This window comes from Lissotriton vulgaris, chromosome 8 (assembly GCF_964263255.1).
Source record: "Lissotriton vulgaris chromosome 8, aLisVul1.2, whole genome shotgun sequence".
NCBI lineage: Eukaryota > Metazoa > Chordata > Amphibia > Caudata > Salamandridae > Lissotriton > Lissotriton vulgaris.
Window position 1 is genome coordinate 1290369326 of NC_141696.1, and position 26497 is coordinate 1290395822.

At 45.4% G+C, this 26497-nt stretch overlaps 1 protein-coding gene across 1 annotated transcript in view; it reads right to left on the reverse strand.

Annotated features, from left to right (window-relative positions):
• Positions 1 to 26497, reverse strand: part of RNF17 (ring finger protein 17) — a 2333865-nt gene that overhangs the window by 1079651 nt on the left and 1227717 nt on the right. The window contains exon 20 of the mRNA XM_086933472.1: positions 18452 to 18599. Coding sequence (XP_086789598.1) covers positions 18452 to 18599 — 148 coding nt within the window. The remainder of the gene's footprint in view (positions 1 to 18451; positions 18600 to 26497) is intronic.

Here is a 26497-nt window from a genome sequence, read left to right on the forward strand (position 1 = left end):
CAAGAGTTAAGCAAAACCAGGTCCAGAACCAGGGTGGTCAGAAGAAAGCAGACCAGAAGGGTAATGATTCTAAGGGTGAACAAAATGACCAGAAGTCTTCGACAGGTCCCTAACAACCCAAAGAGGGTGGGGGTCAGGCTCCCCAGAAAAAGAAGAATCAAGAAGGCCAATCAAAAAGGTGGTGCCAATACTGTAAAAGTAAAACTCACTGGTTCAGTGAGTGCACCAAGAAAGGAGGGCAGACTCCTGCTACTGCAGCCCCTAAGGCACCTGTGCCCCCTAGTACAGCCAGCAGTAGCAGTGCACCTCCCAAGGGACTAGTTGGGTTAACCTTGGGTTCTGAGGGGTATGACAACTTAGTTGGCACACTCACTCAGGCTGTCCTTGTCTGTACAGGGGATGTGGATATATCCCCTGATGTCAGTCCCAATACTTTGGGCAAATACAGGCAGACACCTTTAATAAATGGAAGAATGGCTCAGGCCTATAGGGACACTTGTGCCAGTGTCACAATGGTGACACCTAACTTTGTGGACCCTGGACAGATCATGCCAGGTACAGATTTCCTGGTGACCAATGCAAGCAATGTCACTACCAGTCATAGTATGGCAATTGTTGCTTTCTCCTGGGGAGGGGTAAATGGCCAAAAGAAGGTTGTTGTTAGTTCAGACCTCCCAGTGGATTGTTTGTTGGGCAATGATTTGGAGTCATCACAATGGTCAGAATTGGAGCAGAGGACTCACATGGAGATGTTAGGCTTGCCAGCACATGTGCTTGCTGTGACTAGGTCACAGGCCAGCAAATGCCCCACTTAACAGGTGCTGGATCCTGGAACAATGGACCAGACACCTTCCAAGAAGAAGAGCAGTAGGGTTAAGGCATTGCCTTCCCCCTTGCCCCAGGTTGAGGATCAAGTCTCAGAGGAGGCTGACCTACAGGAATTGAGGGAAACTGAGCCTAAAGAATTTGAACTTGATCAAGTTGAATTTCTGGGCTCAGGGGGACCCTCAAGAGAAGACCTGGGGAAGGACCAATTAGACTGCCCTTCCCTTGAACCCTTCAGACAGCAGGCTGCTGCTGAGGCTGGCGGGAACGCCACAGGTACCCACAAGGTGTACTGGGATGATGGACTCCTGTACACTGAGGCAAGAGACCCCAAGCCTGGCATGACCAGGAGGCTGGTTATCCCCTTGTCTCAGAGAGGCTTCCTTCTTACCTTGGCCCATGAGATTCCCTTAGCAGGTCACTTAGGCCAGACAAAGACCTGGGACAGGCTTGTCTCACACTTTCACTGGCCCCACATGAATGAGGATACCAAGGAGTTTTGTCGCTCCTGTGTCACTTGCCAAGCCAGTGGTAAGTCAGGTGGCACAACAAAGGCCCCCCTTATACCAATGCCTGTGGTGGGGGTGCCCTTTGAAAGAGTGGGGATTGACATTGTTGGTCCAATGGAACCCCAGACAGCATCAGGGCACAAGTTTATACTGGTGGTAACCATTGAATTGGGTAACAACAAACATCTGTTATTTCAGCGCCAAGATGCCCGTTGTGGTGAACGTGCGCTTTACAAATACTCATGTTATGTTATGGTAGTGGATCATGCCACCAGGTATCCTGAAGCTATTCCACTTAGGACCACTACAGCACCTGTAGTGGCAAGGGCCCTAGTTGGAGTGTTCTCCAGAGTGGGCTTCCCTAAGGAGGTTGTCTCTGACAGAGGTGCAAACTTCATGTCAAGCTACTTAACTGCTATGTGGAAGGAATGTGGTGTCAACTACAAGTTCACTACACCCTATCATCCACAATGCAATGGGCTTGTTGAAAGGTTCAACAGGACCCTAAAAGGGATGATTCAGGGACTACCTGAAAAGCTCAGGTGTAGATGGGATGTCCTGATTCCCTGCCTTCTGTTTGTTTACAGAGAGGTCCCACAAAAGGGGGTTGGCTACAGCCCTTTTGAATTTTTGTATGGGCATCCTGTGAGAGGCCCCCTGTGTTTGGTGAAGGAAGGATGGGAGAGACCTCTCAAAAACCCTGCAACCAGCATAGTGGACTATGTACTTGGTCTCCGCTCCAGGATGGCTGAGTATATGGAGAAGGCATCTGAAAACCTTAAGGCCAGTCAAGAACTCAAAAAAGCTTGGCATGACCAAAAGGCTGTCCTGACTGTGTATCAGCCTGGACAGAAGGTGTGGGTGTTGGAGCCAGTGGCCCCAGCAGCACTCAAAGACAAATGGTCTGGGCCCCACACAATTCTTGAGCAAAAGGGAGAGGTCACCTACCTGGTGGACCTTGGAACTCCCAGGAGCCCCCACAGGGGGCTCCATGTTAACAGGCTCAAAGCATATGTCGACAGGAAGGACATGAGCTTGCTCATGGCCATAGATGAGGGACAGGAGGAGGAGAGTGACCCTCTCCCAGACCTGCTCACTCAGAATCCTGATGATGGGTCAGTAGATGGTGTTGTCTTTTGTGGCAGCCTCACTGAACATCAACAGAAGGAATGCAAACAAGTTCTTCCATCCTTCAGACATATGTTCTCTCTAACTCCCAGTCAGACCAATTGGTGTACCCATGAGGTTGACACTGGTGACAGCTTGCCAGTCAAGAGTAAAATCTACAGGCAGCCTGATCATGTTGGAGACTGCATCAAAACTGAAGTGCAGAAAATGTTGGAGTTGGGAGTCATTGAACCCTCAGATAGCCCTTGGGCTAGTCCAGTAGTTCTAGTGCCAAAGCCTCACACCCAGGGTGGTAAGAAAGAGATGAGGTTTTGCGTAGACTACAGAGGTCTCAATGCAGTCCCTAAGACTGATGCCCACCCAATACCAAGGGCAGATGAACTTATAGATAGGTTGGCCTCTGCCAACTACTTAAGTACATTTGACCTGACAGCTGGGTATTGGCAAATCAGGTTAGCTGAGGATGCCAAGCCCAAGACAGCATTTTCTACCCCTGGTGGGCATTATCAATTTGTGGTAATGCCCTTTGGTTTGAAAAATGCACCTGCCACCTTCCAAAGGTTGGTGAATCATGTTCTCACTGGGCTGGATGACTTCTGTGCAGCATATCTAGATGATATTGCTGTCTTTAGCTCCACCTGGGAGGATCACCTGGTCCACCTGAGGAAAGTGTTAGAGGCACTGCAAGCAGCAGGTCTCACTATCAAGGCCACAAAGTGCCAGATAGGGCAGACACAGGTTGTGTACTTGGGTCACCTTATAGGTGGAGGCCAAGTTCAACCACTGGAGAGCAAAATACAGTCAATCAGGGACTGGGCTCCTCCAACCACCCAGACTCAGGTTCGAGCTTTCTTGGGCCTGACTGGTTACTACAGAAAGTTTGTCAGAAATTATGGATCAATTGTGACTCCACTTAATGAACTGACAAGTAAGAAAATGCCAAAAAAGGTTCAGTGGACAGCAGGCTGTCAAAAAGCATTCGATGACCTAAAGCAGGCCATGTGCACAGCACCTATCCTCAAGAGTCCAGACTACTCCAAACCATTCATTGTCCAAACAGATGCTTCTGAGTTGGGTGTGGGAGCTGTTCTATCTCAACTGAATTTTGATGGTCAAGACCAGCCCATTGCTTTTATAAGCAGAAGGCTGACCCCCAGAGAGAAAAATTGGTCGCTATTGAGAGGGAGGCCTTTGCTGTGGTTTGGGCCCTGAAGAAACTGAGGCCATACTTGTTTGGCACTCATTTCAAGATTCAGACCGACCATAAGCCCCTCTTGTGGCTAAATCAGATGAAGGGTGAAAACCCCAAACTGCTTAGGTGGTCCATTTCCCTACAGGGGATGGATTTTACAGTGGAGCATAGACCTGGCACTGATCATGGCAATGCAGATGGGCTCTCCAGGTATTTCCACTTAGAGCAAGAAGACTCACCTGGTCAAGGTTAGTTTATTGTCCCAAAGTTTGGGGGAAGGGGTCATGTAGGAGAGTAGGGTCTGCAATCCTATGATCACCCAGATTTTTTGCTTTTGTTTCACTGGTTTACGACTTTCTCTGGCTGTGGGCCTGCCAATCAGACCCACAGCCTAGCTGTTCTCTCACTAAATTGACATGTGTACCTTAGGTGCATTATCCAATTGAAACTGGGCCACCTTATCAGACCCTGTAACTCAGGGCATAGGTGTACCCAGGGCCTACCAGGGGCTGAAGCATGTATTATGCCACCCCTGGATGGCCATCTAAATCTGACACAACTGGCTGCACGACAGCTGGGGCAAGGTGGTGTACTCACCCTTTGCTTTAGATATAGTATACCTATATCTAACCCTAACAATGGACACACCGATTCCTATCAGTCACTCCTATGGCAGGCCTTGACAATCCTGAAGGCAGAGTGCTTGGAATCGTGTGAAATGGTGCTCTGGCATGAGCTGAGCCCGTTTGCAGCTTGCGGAACCAAGTCCTAATAGCTGTTCCATGATAACGCATACCATATACTCTTAAGTGCATTATAATCCTCGCGTTTAATTGCTATCTTTGGTATTGCTTTATCAAAACATGTCGAGTAAGGTGTCATACGAATTGGAATACTAACTCCTCGCCAATTCTGGCGACGGGGTTAGCATTCCACCCTTCTAGAGGGACACGACATGTATGTAACTGTGAACCCCGGTTAAAGTTAAACGAAGCCTCAGCTCCACAAAATGGATGCTGCCACCACAGACACGAGTCTGACCTCCTGCTGCTGGGAGTCCTTCCAGCGAGGAGAGCTTGGACAAAGGGTTTCCTGTCAGGGGTGGTGCTAGCACCATCCCAGACAGGGTTTTGTGTATCCTGGGTAGGCAGGGCTTTACAGGAAGGTGACTGCTGAGTGGCACCCCGGTGCTCACTACGCATCTGCCGGCTAGAACCAGTTCCAGGGGCACACCAGCCCCTGGCCTGGGGAAAGTCCGGCATGGGAGAGAGGTGTAACCACCCCCCTTCCTGGTCCCACCCCTAGGGCAGGACCTAGTCGCGTACCCACCCCTTTCTTTAGGATAAAGGCAGGAGCGGGGACCCTTCCAAATTAGATCATCTTTGAATCAAGAAACGACTTTCTACGAAAGGACTTCAAGACTCTTCTCAAGATTCTCCCTTGTGACTAAGGAGAAGTCACCCTGCATCCGCAGGCACCATCTAAGAACTCTGCGGTTTGCTGCACGTCCTTCCTCAGGAATCCGACCAACCAGCACGACGAGACCCGGCTTCCCTGGCACCTCTGACCTCAACCTACCTCTACAGCTAAGCTGAGAACCGTAGGTGCGACGAGACCTCGAGGGACCGGCCATCATCAGAACTGCACGAATCTTATCCAGCACGACCGCCGAGGGATCCTCTGGTGAGTGCTTTGGGGTCCGAGAAGCCCCGACCCTGAGCAGCTCCAGCACCGAAGTCAAGCCTCCCAGCATCTCCACGATCTGCGTGGGGCCCTTCTGCTTTTTGCTGCTCACCGCGTTGTTTGGCTACTAGCCCGCTGGTTAGTGGCCTTCCTAACGACGCCCGACAACATCACCGCTGCTGGTCTGGTTGCTCCAGACTGGCCCTTGCTCCCTTCCAAAAGAGGAGCACCCCGGACCCTCCTGGTCCACTCCAGACGCCATTTTGAGTCCACCGCGTGGGCTTGAATTAGCCAAGACTTGTTGCCCCAATCCTGGGTCCAGCGACGTCGACAGCTTCATCCATCGTGGGACAGCTCGCACCTCCATCCTGGTCGCCGACAACACCTCCTGGTCCGTGAGATCTGCAGAGCACAGCGTCGCCCACTCACCTAGTCGAGGTGACTACCATCCGGTGCCCTCCTGGTGCCACCTGACTACTGGCTAGTAGTCACAAACTTGGTCCCCTCTGCTTTCAGGTGTCATCCATCTTCGATCCAGGCTTGGATCAACTCGAACTATCTTCCCTGGTCGCCTGTCAGCAACTCCTTTCTTCAGGCGCCTGGTTCGTCTACGAGGATTCCCGACGTCTTTTGAGACCTATGCAGCTGCAGCCCCTGGGCTAGGTAAACTCGGCATTTCGGTGCCCCAGCATAGCCTCACTATCCAAGGGTCAGGATCCACTGTCGTTTTCGATCTACCTTATCGGGTTCGCCCGAGAACACTAACTTTGTGAAATCTAGCTACCATAGCCTTTGTCCCGCATCCCGCGTGAGAGTGCACACTCTGCACCCGAGTCCCCTAGGCCTCCTACTAGTATTCTGAAGGTTCAGTAACGTAGTCCTAGCGATTCCAAAGCCTATTAGTACAGTACTTACCTGCTAGTAATTTCGCATTCCACTTTTGTAGTATATGGTTTTCCGTGCCCCCGGGCATGTGTGTAAATTGTGCAACTTGAAGTATTTTCCTAAGAGTTTTGTTGTGTGCTTAGTACCCTGTCCTCATAAAGAGTACAGGGCTGTTGTGATTCTAATAAATACACTGTTAATTTTCATAACACTTGTGTGGTGTCCTTTCACTTGGTGTTCAAGGGGTATATGTGATGGTATAACAGCTGGCTTAACAAGCCCTCTAGAGTTTAGCCCGAAGACTGCTCGTATCCACGCTACTAGGATAGCTGGTCTAAGGTTGACTTACAACCAATCACCATAAGGGTCGTTTGGACTGATGCATAGTGATCACTAGAATAGTGAGCACTGCATATCAGGCCAACTTCTCACAGGGGGTCTCAGTCTTCCCCTACCTAGACGACTGGTTGTACAAGGCGGGCTCACCCCAGGCAGTCGTCAGCCACCTCCAGACTATGGCGGATCTTCTGCACCAGCTGGGATTTTCCATCAATGTGCCGAAGTCACACCTGTGCCCCTCTCAGAAGCTCCTTTTCATCGGAGCGGTTCTCGACTCGGCGCAGTTTCGGGTTTACCCGCCCGAACAGCGGGTTCGGGACATACAGGCTCTGATTCCGATCTTCGGGCCGTTATCCCGAGTTTCGGTACGGTTGACGCTGCGGATTCTGGGGCTGATGGCCTCCTGCATCCTTTTGGTGCATCACGCACGGTGGCGGATGCAGGCTCTGCAGTAGGACCTGAAGTTTCAGTGGGCCCAGCACCGGGGCAACCTGTCTGACCATGTCCTGATCTCGGAGGGCACTGCGAGACAGCTGCAGTGGTGGCTCACGGACCGCGATTGGGTCAACGGCAGATCCCTCTCCCTTCCCCAACCGGAGCACGTAGTTGTGACGGACGCGTCCCTCCAGGGCTGGGGAGGCCACTTGGGAGAGGCGGAGATCAGAGGACTCTGGTCTCCGGCGGAGTCCCGGCTCCATATCAATCTGTTGGAGCTGCGGGCGATTCGTCTGGCACTGAAGGCATTCCTCCCGTCTGTCCGAGGGAGTGCAGTGCAAGTGTTCACGGACAACACCACCGCCATGTGGTACTGCAACAAACAGGGCGGAGTGGGGTCGTGGACCCTTTGCCAGGAGGCTCTGCGTCTCTGGCAATGGCTGGAACATCAGGGCGTGACTCTGGTGTGAGGTAATAGAAATTTTTAGGTAGCTAATGTGTACCCCAATCGCACCCTATCCCTGCACCCATGTTCCTTGTATGTTGTGTAACTTCCTTTCCGTACATGCTAGAAAGACGCATATGCTTTTGCGTCCAACCTTAACATGTCAGCTATCCAGTCCTGCAAGAAAATCCCGTTAATTAGGCTTCTAGGCCTATGGTGCCAACGTCTTTACATGGTACACCTTTTTCTCTCGCACACGTTTTCTCCATGTTTCCTGGCTCAGTCGAGCTAGGCCCTTAAACGAGGCCCTGAGTCTCATCTCTCCTGTCTCTGAAAGCTGTATGCATCCCTGACCCCTGCCTTACTTCCTGCCCAGCGAAGCGGTGCCCGGCTCAGCCTGGCCTGCCTGCCAAGACAGTATTTTGCCTACAGTTATCTGCTCAGCCTCCTCGAAAACACATTCCAGTCTAGTGAAATAGGTAAACATATTCCCGGCTACAGAGCAAAGGGCCCGGCCTTCCTGTCCTCCTTGCAAGTGATTTACTGAACCCCGCGCATTGCACCAAGACACGTATGCACGCACTAGCATTCAGTATTGAACGGCCTCTGCCCGAGAGACCTTTTACTTCAGACACTACATCCTCCAAACATGAGATACCAGATATGCTATAGGTACAGGTTGCCCTGACATCCCAGACACCAGTCTCCTCTACTAGTGCTAAAGTCAAAGCCCCCAGTTCTCCCCAGTTACACGTCATGCTCAGTTGCGCGCGCATATAGGTCATAAGTTTCTGCTGATCCTGCAAACTTTCTCTATGCATCCGCCCACTTGTGACGTTTCTTGTGACGTTTCTCTGACATGTCCAGTGCACGCCCATGTGTACGCCTTTTTACACGCCTTCTGTTACGCACATGTGTTCTTATCTCTCTCTTTTCACCTGTTACGCCTACTGCATTCATTTCAATTATACTGTTTTACTATATATAATGTGTAATGCTAATAAAACGTTGAATGTCCCTTCCTGAACCTTAGCGGTGATGGAACATGATATCCTGCGTCTCGAGTCGCATAATTAAAGCCCGTATGACTCAGATACCACGGACTCTGCCTCTCATTTGATTGAGCTCTCTTTTATTGATAATTAATTGTATGGAAAAATAGTACGGTAAAATTATTTACCACAGGTGGTTCAACACCTGGCAGGTTCTCTGAACGCCAGGGCGGACGAACTCAGCCGTCGGTGCTCGATGGATCACGAATGGCGTCTGCATCGGACGTGGCGCAAGGCCTCTTTCTGTGATGGGGAGAGCCTTGGTTAGATCTATTCGCCACCGAAGCGAACGCGCAATGTCATCAGTTCCGCGCGTTGGAATTTCCAAGTCGGCACTCGCTCGGCGACGCTTTTCGTCGCGAGAGGAGCTGCGGTCTGTTGTACGCCTTTCCGCCTATACCACTTCTGCCCAGAGTGCTGAAGAAGATCAAGCGCGACCGGGCACAAGTCATCCTTATGGCTCCGGACTGGGCACGAAGGTACTGGTATCCCGAGCTACTCAGTATGCCAGTCGATCCCCCGGTTCGTCTGCCTCTTCAGGAGGACCTTCTGTCGCAGCAGCAGGGGACGGTCCTCCACCCGAACCTGTCCAGTCTCCACCTCCATGCTTGGAGATTGAGCGGCGACAGTTGAGGCCATTTGACTTGCCTCCTGAAGTTTGCAACATCATTCTGGCAGCCACGCCTGCAGGTGGAACAGATTTGTGGCATGGTGCACAGCAAAGGCTGTGGATCCCCTCAATGCCCCTCTCTCTGAGGTTCTCCTCTTCCTTCTTTCTCTTGCCCAGCAGGGCTCTGCTCTGGGCACTGTCAAGGGCTATCTTTCGGCTCTTTCAGCCTTTCTGAGGCTGCCTGACCAACCTTCTTTGTTCAAGTCCCCTATCGTCAATTGATTCCTGAAGGGCATCACTCATACCTTTCCTCCTGTTCCTTTCGTGATGCCTCAGTGGGACTTGAACCTGGTTCTAACGTTTCTGATGTGCGCTTCCTTTTAGCCACTTCACAACTGTCCTCTTTGCCTTCTTTCTTTGAAGACTGCCTTCCTGGTAGCCATCACCTCTGCCAGGAGAGTGAGTGAGCTCCAGGCTCTCTCTTGTAAGCCTCCTTTCCTTTCAGTCCATCCGGACAAGGTTGTTTTAAGGACTAGGCCCTCCTTCTTGCCTAAGGTGGTCACGGCCTTCCACATTGGGCAATCCATCACATTGCCCACCTTCTTTCCGCCTCCGCACCCCTCGAGAGAGGAGGAGCGGCTCCACCGTCTGGACCCAATACGTGCGCTCTCATTCTATCTGAATCGCACACAACAGTTCCGGGTGGATGATCAACTCTTTGTTGGGTACGCGGGTGCTAAGAAAGGGAAAGCGGTGCACAAACGGACCATCTCTTGATGGATTATCTTGTGCATCCAGGCGTGTTACTCCTTGGCTAAGAAGGAACCCCCTGTTGGGCTGAGGGCTCATTCCACTCGAGCCACGGCCACTACTACTGCCTTGGGCCACGGTGTGCCCTTGCAGGACACTTGCCAGGCAGCTATGTGGGCCTCGCTGCACACGTTTGCACGGCACTACTGCCTGGACAGTCAAGTCCGGAGGGACGGCTACTTCGGCCGTTCCGTCCTCCAGGACTTTCTGGTGTGATTATTGGTTCGCAGACCCACCACCACGGGGATGGTATTGCTGGGGTATCTATTCTAAGGTAAGGAATCTATCACTAACGTGTCTCTTTCAGATGCACAAGTTACTACTTGTGTAACGATATATCTGTAAGAGACATTAGTTAGTGATAGATTCCTTACCGACCCACCCATCCTCCCCGTTCTGCGAACCGATAACTAGGGTTAAGGTCATGCCCTTTCAGGGCCCTAGTTTCTTGGCACCAGTGTCGGTTTTTGTCATGGCTCTGCGCTTCTGGCGCGGAAAAGATGTGGCTAAGAACTGACGTCAGCACGCGGAGGCGGCGTCTAAGTACTCCGACGAAGTCATTACGGCGCCCACGACGCCGACGACGGACGCAGAGCCGCAGACGACGCCTACCGACGCGCAAGGGTACTGCTACGCAAAACTTTCCGGATCCAGTCTGACGCCTGGGGATATTCTAAGGTAAGGAATCTATCACTAACTAATGTCTCTTACAGATATATCGTTACACAAGAGTAACTTGTGCATCTCCTCCGGCGTCGCGTTCAGCCCAGGGACCGGGGGGTATGGGGCCAAACGCGGCGCCCGCGACTCCCGAGGAGCCGCGTGGGCGGTGTCACCCGAACCCCCGGCCGCATCGAGGAGCGTCGGGGGGAGTCAGAAGAGCGATGATGTCTCTTCGACTTCTTATGCTTCTTACCCGACGACTTGGACCCGCAGGAGTGGCGCCGACTCCCGGTAATGGCTCTGTCCCCGCGACCTATCCCTCGACCTCCCGTGGGACCGGGACCTCACACGGCGCGGGGCCGACTGGCGGATCAACTCCCATAATCCATCGTACGCCAATACGGTCCAAAGTCATTGCCGCTCTTAACTGGCTCCTGATACAATTGAAATCTATCGAGAGATTCATCTCTATATAACTGAGGATACGTTGTGTTAACTATTTTTTGATTGTTCATATTTTATTTTTTGATTGTTCACATCAAATTCCACTTGCCCTTTAAGAGGTTCAAAGCGCATCACACCGCGCATCCAACCCAGCTCCCAGGATCCTTTGCGGATCCGGAAGCATTGCGCACTGAGGACGACCGGCAGAGACAACGAAATTCTGCTCCGTATTGACGTTACCTACTTGAGGTAAGAACCGCTACTTCAGTCGTCACATAGAAACTTTACAACAGCCAAGCCGCTGTGAATGTTCTGATAGGACTGTTCCGTCCTTTTTCAGAAACATCAACGCTTACGGCAATCTCGGCCATCAAGATTCATTCACTGGTTCCAAGGTGAGCACACACCCGCCCCCCCCCCCTCCCCAACCTCCCATGCACTACCACCGCAGTAAATTCACAAGTCCCTTTGTCCCCACAGATATTCAGCGCCCGCCAGACAGCCCTCAATTTTAACCGTGGAGCACAGATCCGCCTTTTGACTATGTAAGCACATCCGAGAAGCGTATGTCTGCATGTGGTTTGACAAGTAATTAGGTCTCAGTAGATAATGGTGTTATATATTTCTTATGACAGATGGTTGTGTTTCCCGGACTCCCATACGTTATTCTGGTCTCCAAGTGACTGAGAGGTAAGAGACACTAGCTGGTAGTAGGAAAAGGCAGTGTAGCTTCACAGTTTAAACAGCATACCAATAAGTTTCCCCCTTTCTCTTTTACAGACCTTGGTCCTGACGAGAACTCATTTATTTGTTTGAGTTCGAAACGCGTAGACTTTTCAAGCCTAAAACTGAAAAATAAAACTGTGATAAAATTCTCAAACGGTTTTTTGATAAAACACGAATGTTTTTGGCTTCTTTGTAAATCCAAGTGATTACATTGTTGAAATAATTCATATGGTTTCTTATTGTTGTGTTTAAATATATAGTGTAAATAGCGTGGTTTGAGAGTTGTATGACTGATTGTGTGTTATTCATGTTGTTTAAAGGGTCCTAATCTTTCTATTTGAAAAAATTGCTTATTTTGAATATATGTTGATTGTTATTGTACATAAGGTCTTAAATAATGAACTTTAAATAAATCTGATTTCTTTAGAGATAAAAATAAAATAATTCTCTTTTGAAATAAAATAAATAAATGACACATTGTGGTCAATATAAACATTTGTTTCACTTTCTGATGTTTAACCAAAAATAAGGTAGGCAAGTTGTTAGCAGCACGTGCAATTTCTGTTGTTTTTTATTAGCTTGTGGCAAGCGGTGCTGTTGGGAGCCCAAACCCAGTAGTTTTTGTTGAAGGCTTTTGTTATGTTAAGCAACATAAAAAGCTGTAGCATGTTAATGTTATGTTATGTCATTTTTTAGGGGTCAACTATACCTTACAAACTTTAGTCCTGATGGTCTTGGGATAACAATGTTAAGACCGAAACGTCGACATACCAGTCCATATCTGCATCAATTGACATTTATTGCCTCTGATTTACTGTTTAATTTAAAATAAAAAAAATCTTTTTTCTTTTTTTGAGATTTTCTGAATTATTTATTGAAATTTGCAGTCAATATACAGTTTTGGACACAAAATCGAATTTTTGCACACATTATTTCAAGTTAGGTGGCCAAATTGTTTTGCTATTCAGCGCTACTATTTACTGATAATGAGTTCAGTTCTCAACCACATTCACCTTTTGATAACAAGTCCAGAGCCTTCTCAGCATATTACATAGTCGCCATTGTGTAGCTATATGTTAGGTCACACTTACTATAGAAGAACGGTTTTTGTTATAGTAATAACGTTGGCACCTTTTGACAAATCTTCAAGAAACCTTCATCTATCTCAGTTCTTTCATGGAAAGTTTTAAGGTGATCTGTCACGTTAAGAACAAGAAAAAGGGGGATCCCAAAACATGTGCTTCCAATGTAAATTCCCGTATGAATTTAGGGAAGCGATATAGAAAAAGTGGGTGAACAGAATGACATCAAATTTGGCAAAAGTTTAATCTTTATTCAGAAAGTGTGCTTTTTGTGATTTTGGGTAAATCTGTTCAGCCATTTTTGAGAAGTTAAGGTTCAGCACTAGAGTGGCCTGTGCACATAAGACCAGGGGCCGTGAGGCAGGGGGGAGGCAAAAGAAAAACACTTACTTTCCGCTCGCCCAGTGCTGCTTTTTTTTTTTATATCTTTTATTATTTATTGCAAGAAAGAACAGAAAATACAATGATGAAATCATCATAGTTGTACATATGTGCATGATTCTCTGTACATATTATTGTCATTATAGAGAGAGAAAAAAAAAAGAAGAAGACGAAGAGCAAATGATTACAACACAAATTTACAAAAGGTCATAACGAAAAGATATAGCATGTCCGTCTCACGAAATATTAGTCCGTTTAGCTAATAAATGTACCCCATATTTTTTCCCTTCCTTTTAGTGCTTTAGGGCCTCTTAATTTAGCCAATGAGAGTTCCATAGTATGTATTTCATGAATGAGATACCACCATTCCATGACGCTAGGGGGTTCTTTCGAGATCCATGTCGGCGCGATGGCCAATCTAGCACAAGCGAAGATGATAGATAACAAATCTTTGTATATACTGTTAGTGTCTTGTATATCTAACAAGACTAAATGGGCAGAAAGTGTAGGCATTGTTATATGCTTCCTGTTGAGAACATCAGTTATTCCCAGCCAGAAGGTTGTGAGTTTTGGGCACTCATAGAGCATGTGCTCTATGCCTGCTGCTTCCATATTGCATTTTGAGCATTTAGTGCGTTCATTTGAAATATTACCAGAAGTCCAGCTAGAAATTCTTTGAGGCGTATAGTATATTTGAGTGACGGTCCTATAGAATTGTAGCCTTAGATTTGAAGACTGAACTACTCGTTTTATTTGTTTTAGTGAGCCCGCAATCTGGCTGGGGTTGATATTTATTCCTAGCCTGTTAGTCCATTTATCTGCCATTTTCCCACAGTCGCCGACTTGACCTTTGTTAAGAAGGATATAGCTCTTGCTGATAATGGCTTTAGTCTGATTAGAGTAGTTGAACTGTAGAATATCTGAGTGTTCTACGCTCTCAATTTTCTTTTTATTAATTAAAAAATCCTGTATCTACATGTATTTAAAATGTGTTGTCTCTTTGATTTTTTAGAGTATTTTTAATGTATTAAAGCTCAGAAAGCCATCTGGACCATAAAGATCGCCTGGCTTGTTAATGTTCTGGTCTATCCATTGAGTGCAAGCTCCATCTGCGAAGATGTTTGGTAGCCATGGGTTCCCCCATATTGGGAGTTCGGCATTAAAAAAAGAGATGTTATCAGTGTCCATTATTTGGCCCCAAATTCTCTTAATGGCTCTAGCAGTCTTGAATTGGACTCTATTGTAGTAATTTGGGTCGTGTACCCTGAATAGGAACTGATTGCATTGCGATCCTAGCATAAATTGATGATAGAATGTGGGGGCATCTTTAGACAAGAGGCTGCGTATGCGTTGTATAAAAGTGGCGAAAAAGTAAATTTTTAGATCTGGGAAATTTAGTCCTCCTTTTTCAATAGATAATTTCAATACCGTCATTGACCGACGAGCTTTTTTGTATCCCCAGATGTAGCTACTACAAATACTTTCTATTTTCTTAATGTATAATTTATTTAGTTGTAGAGGGATAGATCTGAATAAATATCATATTTTTGGAACTATCTTCCTCTTTATTATATTGATACGTCCGATCAGGCTGAGAGGTATTTTATTCCAATTTTTAAGCATAGAAGCAATATCTTTAAGTAAAGAATAATAATTTAATGGGATAATTTTCTCGATGGTGGAGGTGAGTGTCACTCCTAAATAAGTAGCATTTTGGCAAACCCCTGTTATCGACTGTGTAGGTTGATAGTTTGCTATCACTTGAGTTTTATTGACATTAAGTCTATATCCCGATATATCGCCAAATTCTCTTGCTTCCTGGATAATTTTAGGTATAGCCCGCACCAAGTCGGTGGTATATATAGCTATATCGTCGGCGAAAGCTGTAATTCTTAAGCACAGGTCTTCATGTTCTATTGGGGTTATGTGTTCTTGAGCAGTTGATGCATTTAGGAATGGTTCTAGGGCTATAGCGCATAACAGGGGTGAAAGAGGACACCCCTGTCTAGTGCCCCTTTTTATTGAGAAGCTATCCGAGTTATTCCCCGAATAGCTGACTATTGCTGTAGGTGTCTCATACAGAGATTGGATCCATCTTAGATATTGCCCCTGTATACCATAAGCCAATAGTGTTGCCCAGAGATACTCCCACCCCACTCGGTCCAATGCCTTCTCTGCATCTAGCATGACCATTCCGAGTGGGGTGAGTAGTCGCCGCAACATCAAAAGCGATTATTGCAGTGTTAACATGGGTGGTGGTGTCTCTACCTACCACGAATCCATGTTTTGGCAGTTGACTAAGACTGGCATTATAGGTGCTAAACGATTGGCAAGTACTTTAGCGAAGATTTTAGCATCAGTATTGATTAATGAAATTGGCCTGTATGATCCCTGTTCTTCCGGTGGTTTATTCTTTTTTTTAGAAAGAATACTATTTTGGCTATGCACCATGAAGCAGGGGCAACTCCTGTTTCTCCCACAGAGTCTATCACTTGTTTAAGTAGAGGGAGAAGTTCCTGTTTACAGACCTTATAAATTTCCACAGGCAAACAGTCTTCACCTGCAGCCTTGCTTGAGGGGAGTGCCTTTACAGCTATGCCAAGTTCTTCGATAAAGATTTTAGTACTAAGTGGTCTAGGTATTTCTGAGTCCAATCTTTCAAGTGTATGTTTCTCTAGATATGATTCTATTGTTTCTAGAGTAGGTGTTTTTTCTGGGGTGTAGAGGTAGCAATAGTATTTAGCAAATTGTTCCAGAATCTGTTCTGGTTTGCTATAGACTTTAGAATCAAGTCCTTTTATATTTTTTATAGTAGTTTTAGCCTTTTTATCTGCTACCTTATACGCCAGAATTTTCCCAATTCTGTCTCCGCCTTCATATTGTGCAAGTTTGTATTTATGAATTTTGTAACTAAATTTTTCCCTAAGGGTTTTCTTGAGTGATGCCCTTAATGAGATAAGTCGTAGACTTAGCTCTTTGATGCTGGTTTCGCCTTGTATTATAGCGTCAGAAAGTTGTTGCTCGGCTAGAGAAATATTTAATATAGTAGACTTTTCTAGCCCTCGTTTTTCAGCATTGTCCCTGAAAATATATTGCTGCGTATAGCCTCTGATGCTGCTTTTACATGATTCTTATACATAACTGATAGCAGTAGAGTTGATGTTAAATGATATATATTCCTGTATGTGTTTCCTGATACCAGAGATATAATTATGGTCCAATAGTAAATATCTGGGGAATGTGAACTGCCGGGCTATGGGTTGAGTGTCTAGATTTTTGAATTAGAATAGTATCGGGTTATGATCTGAGGTGATTTTAGGGCAGATTTCTATTGCACAATTTTCTAAAAAACAATCTGTTGCCCAAATCATATCAATTCTAGAAAAAGTTTGATGTGGGGAGGAGTAGTATGTGAAGCCCGGCCATAGTAGGATGTTTGGTACGCCAGACATCTTTTAAGTTATGCATCCTGGCTAGTTCCAAGATAGCTGACCTCACTTTACCCATCCTATTTCTAGTTCCTTTGCTTGTGGAGTCTATAGCATAGTTCATGACACAATTGAAATCCCCCATTATCAACCGTTCCCCCTCCCAATCCAATAACTCAATAGTCAATTGTTCGTACAGCTTAGGTATATCTAAGTTTGGCCCGTAGACTATGCAAAATACGTAACACTTTTGGTTGAACTGCACTGGTACTATTGCCCACCTGGCTTTAGCATCAGCAGCGGTCTTAGTAACATTTACTCTTAGCCATTTTTGTTTTAGGATAGCAACACCTCGAATTGATGCCCCTAAAGTAGAGCAAACAACAAGATCATAGCCCATTTGTGATAATAGTTTATGATCTTGATATCTAATATGAGTCTGAGAGAAATACCATATGTGATTTACTGTTTAATATAAACAAGAAGTCATTGTTCATAAGTATACAGACTGGATTTTTATCTTTTGTATTAATGGAGCGAATGTTTTTCTCCTTGTACTTGAGATATGGTATCAATTGAGTTGATTTTGAACCCATACAATTTTAGTCAAGAAAACAAATAAGTCTTTTTTGAAAAATAACCTTCTGTGTTGCTTTTCATTTTGCATTTCCATGCTTTCTTAGAGCTAGTGTGGTAGCTCTTTTGGTCCCTTCACTAAAAACAAGGAGACATTAAACAATTTCAGCAGCTGAAGTTTTCAGTCTAAGAATCTTAGTAATAGAGATCTTAGTGGCTGTAATTATTCAAAAAAAGTAAAACCCTTGCAGGCACCTTCCCTTATACATAGTTTGCCCGAGCCCGCAAGGGTATATTGGGTTACCCCCCCCCCCCCCCCTCCTTCAGTACTCCTGTCTCAACAGAGGTATCAAAGCCCACTGGCATTCTGAAAATCAAGGTATAAACCATTGTCGGTGTAATGAGGGACGAGAAAGCTACCCCCTATCATGCTAAGTATATTAGAGGTGCACCCTGCTTTGGCACAGGATCAGATTCAGAACAGGCCTGAATCTGTGAACTGAGGTGGAAGTATCTATAGAGTTGGTAGCAGGTCCAAAGTGGAAAGACAGGAGTGGTATATTGACTTGTTACCATGCACCTTCTCGTTGGTAACCAGTTCCCTGATGCTCAAAGTGTGAGTGTGTAGTCATAGAATGTTTATGTATGCTGTGAGAGTGCAGTTGGAAAGAGTGGGCACAGCAGGAGGAGGTTGCTCCTGGTGGGGCTTTGCATTTACCATCTAATGTACTTGTAAACTAGTAGTAACCTCTACAATAAATCCTACTTTTATTTTCTACATTATAGGCTACATGACTTCCAGCCAACAAGTGTCTATCTTCATTATTACACTGGGGAGGAGGATAGGATATATAAACATTCTATGACATCATGCTCACACCGTGAGCAGCAAGGAACTGGTTACCAAGTGGAGGATGCATGGCAACATGTCAAGATACCACAATAGGGCTGAAGGGGGCGGGGGGCCTTAGGCGAACCTGTGCTGTGCAGTGATAGCATAGTGGAATGAATATGGAAATGCAAGATGATTCGAAGTAGTTTTGAGATGTAAAATTGTCTCTACTTATGGACTACAACAGAAGCACACAAGGTGGAAAATAAATCTACTGCAATTTCACTGGAGAGAGGAATTAACATGTACATAGTGTCTTCAAATAGTAGATTAACTAATTACATGAAGAGAGAAAGCAAAATTACAATTGTGAAAAGGCACCATTTTATGGATAAAGTATACATACCAATTACTTCTGCTCTGTACCAATCATTTTCATACAAAGCAATGCAAGCTTGTCCCTTGACGGGGAAAAGAATTTCCAAATTGGCTTCTTCCTTGGTATACACTGATTTAATATTTGTTTCAAGATTCAGATAGTCAAATGTGTTGAACTAAAAAGGTAAAATGTTACAAATTCAAATTTCTTATTCAAATACACAGTTTGACATGAACACAAATGAGGGGAATTAATGAAGAAATAGGGGCATTTGAAATAAACCATAATGTTTGAGAATGTGGAATTTACCTGGAGAAACCTGGATTAGGAAGACCAATATATGACACTTAAACACTGCATCCCTCAGCTCTTCTGTCTCAGCACATCTTTGCCATATTAGAAAAAGGTGGAGTCTTCTTCTCACATTAGAGGATTACTTATGTTTATCTAGGTCTTGATATGATTCCTCAGAGCACATGAAAGATTGAGGGGCAAATTCACAAAAGCTATTTTGGAGTACTTAATGTATGAATGGATACAGGAGATTTTTTATAAAACTCGCTAATGCCCATGGGCATCTTGGCACTAGTAACTGCTAAGGAAAGTACTGCAACCCCTCTTAGAACATATTAGTTAGAGAACAACAAGGTTTTAAGTGCTTTCGTGAAATGCATAAAATTGGTCTGATATTTGATGTGCTGAGGAAGACTGTTCCACAATTTTCCAGTGGAAAAACTTCTGCTACCCAATGTCTTCCTTTTACCTTTAGTTTTTGCCAGATTTTTGCTTAAATGGAGCACAGAGTCGTCTTATAGGGGCATAGCACTGGAATCTGAGCATAGTATACTTCTGACAGTAATCATGTAAAACCATGTAAGCAATGCAAAGGGCCTTAAAAGCAATCCGTTTTATACAGGCAAAAAGTGCAACTTAGGTAGTGCCTCTGATACCGACTGAAATTTAGGAATGCTGAGAAGCTGCACAGCTGAATTTTTAAGAGTTTGAACTTTATTTAAATAGATGTTCTATATTAACATAAAGAGCATTGCAACAGTCAATTTGTGGTAATATGAAGGCAACTATTACTGTTTTCTTCAGCTCAAAAGGAATACAAGAAAAAACTTTCTTTAATATTCACAAAATATAAAAGCAGGATGAGGGGACTTGATGGATTTGATCTAAGAAGGTCAGCTTAGTATCAATCAGCACCCCTAAGGTCGTTACCTTTCTAGAAAAGGAAGAAAAGTGTTCCTAGATCCAGAGGCCACCAGGTGAGGGACCTGAAAAACTTATAACTGATTCGATGAACATCTGTTTTTCCAGAATTAAGTTTGAGGCAGTTATTTTTCATCCCTTTTCCAATTTACATCAAAGTTGTGGAACCTATTCGCTACCTCATGAATGCTACCTGAAATATACACAAGAATTTGGGTGTAATTTACGTAAGATACTATAGAAAACACAAAGTAGCAAATCAGTCTAGCCGAAGGTGTAACATACACAATAAACAATGTGGGACTATGCCCTTAAGTTGAGCTATCAAAACTGTATGATTAACAGTGTCTAACACTGCCAACAGATCTAGCCTTATTCCCTCTATCCACTAAAGCGCTAAATTTGTATGTTGCAACGACTGGAGAAGACTCAGTACTGTGACCAACTCTAAAGCCAAACTAAGAAGACTAAAGACATTGATTGTTTTCCAGGAAGCTTTCTCCACTATTTAGGCTGGGATTGGCATTCGAGAAATAGGAATATAACTGCTGTGGAATGTGTGATGTCTTTTTTCTATTACAGGCAATACTGAGGGTTTTTTTTTTAGACCTTTGAAAAAGGCCTAACTAAACATACTATTTAGTAGTTTAGTAAGAAGTCCAGATACTATCACCAGTGCTAAAAGTAAGATTCCAGAGGGGCATGGCTCTGACAGGGCACCTGATCTAACTGAATTTAATTCTATCACTTGCTCAGCTGTCAGATGAGTGAACTCACTAAGTTTCTCAGTTCCCATAGTAGGGATTTAATGATTAGAATAGGACTGATTATCAACCTGTGTATTTGAGGAAAATTCATTGGACAAGTTGTAAGAAAGTGGGTTTCTGTTGCAGAAACACCCCCCACACTTTTTTCCAGACTACTGATGCACTTTTCCTTGGTGTGCCGTGGGTCCCTACCTATCAGGTTCCCAGAGCCTGTGTTCTTCCCCCATAACTAACCCAATTGGCATCTCTGGCCACAGGTCAGCCCCTGGTCAGTGGTACCACAGGTACCCAGGGCACTGTGACCAGGGTATACCTCTGAGGGCTGTAGCACTTATTGTGCCACCCTTAGATGCCCTGTGCCCTGACACTCATACATGGCCTTGGCAGGCTGCGGGTCCTGGTGCTAAACAAAGTAAAGAGTTGACATGGCACACATCCCTGTGTGCCATGCCCACAAAACACTGCCCTGGCATACACCAGTCACCCCTCTAGCTGGGTGCCCTATGCCAGTGGTGAGGGTACAGGTGCATGAGCCCGGTACCCCTACAGTACCCAGGTCCATTCCTGGGCACTATAAGTGCAGTGCTGCCATTACGAGTATATGGTGCTGGGAGTTGTCGTTACGAACTCCACAGCACCATAATGGCTGCATTGAAGACTGGGAAGTTTGGTATCAAACTACTCAGCACATTAAACCCACGCTGATGCAAGTGTGGGATTTAATGAAAAATGCACAACCGAGGGCATCTTCGAGATGCCCCCTGAAACTCGACCAACTCCTAGTGGGTATCCAGTACCACGGAAGACAAGACCCGTCTCTCCGTTGCCAACGTTTCAGGCTTTTTCTGGTGTGACGGATGCACCCGCCCGTTCCTCGTGTCCACATTGACACTCCCTTCCATGCTTTTCCTAATCCTTAGAAGCCGGTATGGAATTTTCACCGGCTACACGAACCCTCAACTGTTGACCTTTTACAGCACTGAAGATTCACAGGCATCTGCCCGCATGACGAAACACGTGTCGGCTGCTTGTTTTCTTTGATGTCAACCTTCCAGAAAAGAAGGTCCAATACAACTCTTTGAAAAAGAAACATTTAATTGTGTCTACCTGGTTTCATTTTTACGAATTGTTCTTTGAATAGTATGACAGTTATATACACCTTGCATAACATGTGCACAGGACTTTTGTTGTTAACTCCCAGTGACCTGACTGAGTGACTGCCTAGGCTACCACCACCAGACATGTTTCTGGACAAAGAGCTTGCTGCTCTCGGGGCCTGAAACAATGCACATCCTGGGATGAGGTGCCAAGCCCCCCTCCCCCAGGATAGGCAGGGTTCACAAAGGGGAAGCTTCAAAGGCATGCCGCCTTTGTGAGCCTCTCCAGACCATTTGCTGCTTTAAGCAACTGGCCCCCACTGGTTCTACCTCCCACTTTGGGCGGGAGAACAGGTGGGAAAACAAGTGAGGAAGAGAGGTGTGCCCACCTCTGCCAACTCCACCCCTAAGGTGGGGGAGGCGAGGTGAATCACAACCTCGAGTCCCCGCCATCTTGAGGATGGGGGGGACCCAGCCAAGCAGGGACAGGCTCCTGCCCCCCTCCCACTGGAGGGTGGCAGAATAGGGGGTGTACCCACCCCATAGTAGGGACCCATTTGGTTCCTGACCTTTACCTACCAGTAACGCCCCTAAATTTAGTTTTTAGGGGCAGCCTGAAACTTCCTTCCTCAGATACAGCAACAACAAGAAAAGAAGGACGAGAAGCCGTGCAGAGCTAACAAGAGGACGACGCCCACTGACTTGGCCCCAGCCCTACAGGCCTGTCTCCCCTCGAACCTGTTCCTGCGAAATCCCAGCGTGTCCAGCGGCCAGCAACCTCAAAAACCCTGGAGGACCTGCCTGCATTCACTTCCCAAGCGGTTTCTCCCGAGAACACCAGACTTGTTTGAACTGCAACTTCTGGTGCCAGCCCGGTCCGTGTTTGTTTTAAAAAAAACAAAAACATTTCTTTATTATGATATTTTTACAACTTAGACCACCCACCCCGAAACCCCCCCTCTGATCCGGTCAGCTGTTTACATGTCACAGACATAAGAAAATTAAGAAAGAGAAAAAAAGAAGAAGAAAGAGAAAAACAAAGAATAAACCAATTCAAGAAAACAGGAAAACATCTCATTGATACATGTTCATGAGTCACTGGCATCGACATTAAACATTAGATTACGCTCACATTAGCTTCATTTCATAAGTATAACACTCTATTTTTTAATTCTTGGTGTTGCATCCACTGTGTACGGGGATGCCAGATTTCAAGGCCCTTTTTCTTCCTTTTTGCTCCCTTCCTCCGATATATCGCTATCTCTAGAGTGTATGAAGCTAGAAGTCTTGCCCGCCACTGTGAAAAAGTCGGGGGATTTGGATCCAGCCAGCTGGATGCTAAGCAGATTCTGTAAACAGCCATGGAAACGAATATGAGCCCTTGCATTCTCTTTGGCCTGATATCCCCGTCCATTCCTAGCATAATTTCAGCTGCTCTGATTTCTATGTTTGAATTCCAGATTTTGGATAAGAAGGTTGATATTTCGCGTCTAAGGAGTCCTACTGTATCACAGGTGGCAAATAAATGGACTATATCAGCCTCTGGTGTCTAGAATCTAGGGCACTGGGTACCTTTGCCTGTGCTCCATTTGGCTATTTTGTATGGTGTGTGATATAATTGGAAAAAAGTATTATAGTATTGAACTTGCAATTTAGGTGACATTAGAAATGATTGATAGAGTTGGAATGCTCGCTGTACCGAGTCCTCATTCATATCAAGCTTATTTTGCCATTTGATAGTATGTTTATCCATATCGTCTGGCAGCAAGGAAACTAGGTTGTTATATTTTTCTCCTCTTTTTGCTGTGGTGTTTCTATTGAGGATTTCTATTGTCTGAATTTTGTGGAACTCCGCGCTTCCACCACCTTTTTTTGTTAAAAAGTCTCTTATTTGAAGGAATTTAAAGAAATCTCTGTGTTCTAAGCCAAACTGATTCTTTAATTCTTCGAATGATTTGAAGCCTACTGATGTAAAAAAAAAACCTCACATCGAGTGATACCAATATTCACCCATCTTTTCATATAATTATCAGAAAAAATATTTGGTAGATTATAGTTCTGATGGAGGCTCGTATAATGGGAACATCTGCCAACTCCGAGAAGCTTGCGTATATCTCTCCACAAATTATATATGCCGGCTAATGTTTTGAAGCAGACCTTTTTGTAGTGGCAATCAAAGGTGAGTCGCCACAGATGTTTGCCTGCTTCAGTTCCAAGGATGAGTTCTTGTGGAGCCGGAACCTCCCCTTCTTGTGTAGGATTCCGATTTGGGGTCAATAGGATCTTACTATATTTCAGGAGTGTGGCCCACCAGTAATCCTTGAGGTTAGGGACAGCAAGACCCCCTCTTTCTCTCGGAAGCGATATACATCTGTAAGCTCTGTGTGATCTTGTATAACCCCATATAAAACGAGAAAATATATTGTCTATTACTTTGAATAGATGTTGGTCAAAATTTAGGCAAATAGTGCGAAAAAAATATAAACATTTCGGGAAAGAAATCATTTTGATAACAATGCATCTGCCTATTAGGGTTAGGTGTAAGTTATGTAGTTTGCGAAGATTCCTCGTTGTTTCTTTCAAGAGTGGGTCTATATTGATTTTGACTAATTGATCTAAATTCGACGTAATTTTTACCCCTAGATGTACAGCGTTCCCCACAATCCTTTCGTCCCCGTAATTTGTTTTTTTATTGATAATTATCTGCGTCTTACCCTGATTAAATTTATACCCAGAGATCTCGCCAAAGAGGCAAGCCTCTTTTTCTATCATTTTGACGGCCACACGAGGATTACTGGTGGCGATCGCGATATCATCCGCGTATGCTAGAGTCTTGGTGGATCCATTTGGTGTCTTAATGGACAGTATAGCCTGGTTAGTCTCCAGTTTGCGAATAAATGGATCGATAAATATCGCGAACAATAACGGGGAGCACGGGCACCCCTGCCTTGTCCCTCTGGTCACATCTATCCTGTTTGACAGTCCCCCATTCATCATAACGACTGCTTCTGGGTTATGGTACAGGCTACGTGTAGCATTAATGAATCGTTCCCTGGTCCCACTCTTTGACATAGCTGTCCATATATATTGCCAGGAGACCCTATCGAAAGCCTTTTCTGCGTCCACAAGTATAAGCGCTATAGGGTCTCCTGCAACTTCCGCTACGTCAAAGAGTGTGATAACCCTTTTTACATGATCCGTCATGGATCTACCGGGGAAGAATCCGTATTGTCGGACTGATATGATCTTGTGGATATTTGGAGCAAGTCGACTGGCTAATAATTTGGCGTAGATTTTGGAGTCGCAATTGATTAGCGTGATCGGACGATAGGATCCCAGTTCTGCTGGGCCCTTGTTTATTTTTGGGAAAGACCACGATTTTTGGCCCGTGCCCATGATTTTGGTGGTTTCCCCCTTGGAAGACTTGGATCGTTAAATCGGGTAAAACATTTTGACTTATGAAATCTGACATAGAATTCAGCGGGTATTCCATCCAGTCCTGCTGCTTTTCCTGGGGCTAAGCTGTTGATGGACAGCAGAATTTCCATCCACTTCGGTGTGGTCGCTAGATTATCTTGGTCAGTTTGTGACAGTTGAGGTGTAGTGACCAGCTCTAAATATGCGTTGATAAGTTCTTGGTCCTTATTGGTTTCTTTATATAGATCTTGGTAATATTTTTGAAATTCTGACCTAATCTCTTCTGGATCTTGCTTGAGAACATTGTTAGGGTCTTTAATCTCTTTGATTGTATTTGCAGCGTTTTCTTGTCTCGTGCGGATGGCAAGGTGATGCCCTATTTGCTCGCTTATTTCATATACGTTCTCTTTTTGGATTGTGGATTTACATATTGCTTTTTCCGCAAATATTTCTGTTAGTCTATTTTTTGCAATGGCCACCTTTCGTGTAGCCGTTTCTATATTTATACCCCCTTCGATTGCTCTTACACGATCCTCCTCAGCGTCTGTCAATTTCCCCTGTAATTCGGTTACCTTGTTTTGCAGCTTGGTTATTCCTTATTGAGAAACACAGCGTTTCACCCCTGATTCCAGCTTTTAATGTGTCCCACACTACATCTAGAGGTGCCCTACCCAGGTTATCTGCCAGAAATTCCGGTATCCATTTCTCAATAAGTTGGCAGTGTTTCTCGTTCATTAGTAGAACCCTTTCAAATGTTCCATTGTTTTGATCTGTTTGAATTTTGTCGGTGTCAATGCTTAAGATTAATGGGTTGTGGTCTGACAGCACCCTAGGTAATTTATCGAAGTGGAACTTGGTAATAATGGTGTGGGAGACAAGTATATAGTCTAATCTGGCAAACTTGAGATGAGGATGGGAGAAGAACGTAAACCCTGATTTATGGGGGTATTTAGATTGCCAACAGTCGGAGAGCCCATGTGTATTACATAGTGCTTGGAAGGCCCGAAAGACCTTGGGCTTCCTCCCCTGGTATTTGAAATTTGGTCCGGAGGACCAGTCTGAGGGTAGGTTAAGGTTAAAATCGCTGGAGATTACTAGTGGGAGTGGCCAGTGTGATAGTTCACTAGATACGACTTCCAGTAAGTCCGGATCATCCGTGATACAACCATAGATGGAGCAGACGGTTAACCTCTTACCCGCGCTGTATTGGCATTCAGTAATTGCCCATCTCCAGAGTTTATCTGCTGCAGAGCGAGTAAATTGGAGCCCCCAACCTGTTGCCAGGATAGTTACCCCACGTGTCTTACTTGGCTGTGTTGTAGCTGTGATAAGTTTGTATCACAACATTTGTAGGAGATGGCGTTGCGATCCCTCCACATGAGTCTCTTGAAGACACACGATGTTAGCACCCATTGATCTTAATCCTATTGCGACGTTCTGTCTTTTTCGTGAATCATTTAGCCAACAGATATTTATAGAAACTATTTTCAGCTTAGCCATATCATTTTTAGGTCGAGCTCGACCTGCATTCAATGCGAAGCATTGATTGCTGTCTGCTCGACAACTACTGTCAGCCG